Source organism: Mus pahari, chromosome 1, assembly GCF_900095145.1.
Source record: "Mus pahari chromosome 1, PAHARI_EIJ_v1.1, whole genome shotgun sequence".
In the NCBI taxonomy this organism is placed as follows: domain Eukaryota; kingdom Metazoa; phylum Chordata; class Mammalia; order Rodentia; family Muridae; genus Mus; species Mus pahari.
Genome location: NC_034590.1, coordinates 96,887,510 through 96,891,454, shown reverse-complemented (window position 1 = coordinate 96,891,454; position 3,945 = coordinate 96,887,510). Strand labels below are relative to the sequence as shown.

Here is a 3,945-nt window from a genome sequence, read left to right as displayed (position 1 = left end):
TAACCCATTGTGTGAAAGTATGACTGATTAATGCAACCGCGCACCCAAGTCCCCCTTGCTTTGTGTTCTCATCCTATGAAAATGCTATATAAACTCTGTTCCGGGATGCGGTTCAGCTCCCAAACTGGCCACCTACATACTCGTGCACAGAAATAAAGCTTTCATTTTTAAGCTTCTATCTCTGAAATGAGTTTTCTCAGATTCTACCCCAACCCAAAATTCACAGACTGCTTCCACCTAGCTTAACTTGAGAGTGGTGTGAAGATCCAGAATCTGTACCATTCCTTAACTATGTGATACTCACGGTCATGGAGTCCCCGCCCACATAGGCGTGTCTACTTCAGACTTGGTCTTAGATTGGCACATGTGGACACTTTGGCCATTTTGGATGAGGGCTAGAAAACAATGACCCAGGAAATCCGGTGATGTAACCTTGGGCGGGACCCCAGGGATCACAGTTCTTAAGTTACTCCCCCCTCCACAGGTTTATGCACAAATACTGCTAACATTCCTATGAGTTCATCACCAAGTCTTGCTTCTGTACCTGCTTCTATGAATTTTCAATTTTTAACTACATTAGGGGGCTCACGGACCTAATATATGACCTTTCTCAGCCCTAGTACCCCACCGCGGCAACCTAGGGCAGGCGATCCAGGGAGCGCCGGGCTGACCACGGAACAGTGCGGGGAGTCCCCATGGCGCCGCGGATGGCCCCGGAAAGGGCCTCCGCTCGGCCTGCATACTTTAAGCCTGGGGCTGTGAGCTTCGCGGACGTGGCCGTGTACTTCTCCCCGGAGGAGTGGGGGTGTCTGCGACCGGCACAGAGAGCCCTGTACTGGGAGGTGATGCGAGAGACCTACGGTCTCCTGGCCTCTCTTGGTGAGAACCTAATTGGCCTCCTGGGGTAGCGCCGCCAGTGACACCCTGGGTCCTGCGATGGAGCCAAGTGTCCTGGGCACGGGCGGTAGGACCCAGTGGGTCGTCCTCCCTGACTCGTGGGGTTTGCTATCTTTCCCTCCAGAAGTCGGGGGCGCCAAACCAGCGCTCATCTGCTGGGTGGAGGAAGAGTCGGAACTGTGGGGACCCGGTGCCCAGGATCCAGAGGTGGCCATGTGCAACACACAAGGNGACTCAGGTGACGGACTGGGTACTCCTGCTTGGGGAAACTTCTGTGTTGCCAGTCTGTGTGGTGTCTTNNAGTGATTGNTCTTACTGCCTGGCAGTTTCTTCCCTCTTTTCCTGTTTCCTGGCCAATGCCATGATGGCTGAGCCCTGGATTCATCTAGAAAGGGGCTGTGATTGTTCTGTCCAGTGCTCTCACCTCGTATCTACAGTGTCACTAGGCTGTACGGGTTGTAGTCCCTCGTCCCCACTCCTCCTCTGCTGCCATCACTGTGGCTGCCTTCTGGAGTCTCCTTCAGCTCTTGTTGTTCACCTCTGACAAGTGCTTAGTCCACTGCACTTGGGAATGGGGACCACATTCTTTATGCTGCATCTGGACATCTGTGCACCGCGCATGCTCAGATGCTGTGGCCTCTCCCCTCCTGTGTCCTGTTTCCATGTGGGGCTGTAGGAATTGAGGGGCAGTAGAAGTCAGAGTCTGAGCTTTGTCATGGTCTCCCAGCAGATTGCAGACATAAGGAGGAAAGGAAGAGACCAAGGGAAGAGACTGAGGCAACTCAGAAGATATTTTCTACAGAAGCTTGGCCTAAGGAGCCACGCCCCTCCTCTGATGCCCCTCCTTGCAACTTGGAGCTGCTGTCCAAGGACTCTCAGCAGGGGCACCCCACTGTTGCTGTGCACAACGTTATCCTAAAAGCAGACAAGCGTCGTGAGTGTCATTTGTGTGGGAAGAGTTTTGCCCAGCGGCCCACCTTGGTGGAGCANCTGTACACTCACACAGGTGAAAAGCCATTTCGTTGCCCAGACTGTGACAAGTGTTTCGGCCGGGCTTCTTCTCTGAGCATGCACCGAGCCATACACCGAGGGGAACGGCCTCATCGGTGTCCTGACTGTGGGAAGACTTTTACCCAGCGGTCCACACTGGTGGCGCACATGTACACTCACACAGGTGAAAAGCCATTCCATTGCCCCGACTGCAACAAATCTTTCAGCCGGCCTTCTTCCTTGAGCTCGCACCGGGCCATACACAGAGGGGAACGGCCTCATTGTTGCCCTGACTGTGGCCGAGCCTTCACGCATCGCTCTGGCCTCATTGCCCATCTCCGTGTCCACACTGGGGAGAAGCCTTACTGTTGTGCTGATTGTGGACGCTGCTTCAGCCAGAGCTCTGGGCTCCGTGAGCACCAGCGGGTGGTTCACAGCGGCGTGACCCCCTTTACTTGCACTCACTGTGGCAGAGCCTTTGCGGATTCCAAATATCTTCGGCGCCACATGCGCATCCATACAGGTGAAAAGCCTTATTCATGCCCTGACTGTGGACGATGCTTTCGCCAGAGCTCTGACATGGCAGCCCACAGGCGGACCCACACTGGTGAACGTCCCTACCCCTGCCCTCAGTGTGGCAGACGCTTTCCCACAAAGTCGGCTATGACAAAGCACCACTGGATCCATCGGCCAGGAGCCAAAGGCCATAGGGACAGAGAAGCCAGTCAGTTATCAATATCCCTGGACCCTAGCCAAGAGGACACAGATCCACCTGTGGGCTTCCAGCATTACCCAGAGATATTCCAGGAGTGTGGGTGATGGTCCTAAAGGTGCCAATATAAAGGGTGAGATATGTACATTGTTTGAGGCTCAGAGGCTTGAACCTATGGCATCCTCNGGAAGTCACAGTCAGTCTAGCTAGTGCTGGTCCTGGGCACCCGGTACAGTCTTCTAGGTGGTTTCCAGATGCATCTGCACAAACTCGGATCCTACTGTCTTAGCATCTATTGGGCTGGGCTGGGCAACCCCACTAGAGCTCTATGAGAATCGAGGCAGAGGCCTGAGGATGAAGAGAGCCTCGTTGAAGTAATTGTGTCTTTAATGCAGAGGCTGAAGTTGATGGCTCTGTGTGGATTGAGCCAGCTGTATTCTCCAGGATTGAGTTACTGGTCAAGAGCCTGGTGTGGCGGTTCCTGCCTGTGATGCCCACACTGGGGAGGTAGAGACAGGAAGAGCAGGAATTTGAGACCAGTTTGGGTCACCTGGGACTGAATCTAAAACTAAATAAAATTACAACTGTAATTAATTACGGTTTAAAAAGCAAAGTAACAAAGGCCTAATTTTCTAGGTTCTCTGGAAAAAAATCCAAAATATTCAGCCAAGCAAACAAGACAGAACAGTTGTGTGGTCCATTCTCAGGACTCCATACACTGTGTGTGCTGGCACGTGCTTGGCTGCAGCACTTGGTAGCTGGTGACACACGGATGTCAGAAGTTTAAGGCTGCCCTCAGTTACAGACAGACAGACAGACCTGTGGGAACTAAAAGGGGGTGGGGGAAGGAGGGGGGAGGGAGGATAGCCCGGTTCTGGCCAGAGTTCCTCCTGTGCTCTGGGCTGGCAGACACTTTCCACTCGGCCTCAGGAGGGCATCTAAGCCACTGACCCCACTCGATGGGGGGGCAGATAAGGGGCAGCCTCGAAACCAAGGGGCCCTGGGCGACACCCTGGGCGACACCCTGTGCCCCAGGATTATGGGAGAGAGGGCTGAGGGAGAGAGGTTCCCACACAGGCGAGAGTCTGCATAGTGGACCTTCATGAACAGAGACAGTCTGTGGTTTTAGAGCTTTATTGTAGAAAGGCAGGGGGAAGGAGAGAAGGGAGAGAGAGAAAGAGAGAGAGAGAGAGAGAGAGACCTGCCATGGCCAAGAGGAGAGAAGGGGGAAAAGGAGAGAGAAAGGCTAGAGAGAAGAGGGAGAGAGGAAGAGAGTGAGAGGAGAATAAGAACAAGAGTGAGGAGGGGCCCAACAGCTGCTCTTTTTTTTTTTTTTTTTTTTTTTT

General features: G+C 53.4%; 1 protein-coding gene across 3 annotated transcripts in view; it reads left to right on the top strand.

The window, feature by feature from the left end:
• The first annotated feature begins 493 nt into the window (after positions 1–493).
• Znf764 (zinc finger protein 764) overlaps positions 494–3,945 on the top strand; it is an 11,544-nt gene continuing 8,092 nt past the window's right edge. The window contains exons 1-3 of one of the 3 annotated variants that reach the window (XM_029548209.1): positions 494–879; positions 1,022–1,147; positions 1,628–2,353. In XM_029548209.1, coding sequence (XP_029404069.1) covers positions 696–879; positions 1,022–1,147; positions 1,628–2,353 — 1,036 coding nt within the window. In that variant the 5' untranslated portion in view covers positions 494–695. Of the gene's footprint in view, positions 880–1,021; positions 1,148–1,627; positions 3,215–3,945 lie in introns of those variants that run through there. The other 2 variants (XM_021205819.2, XM_029548208.1) reach the window with 2 other exon arrangements.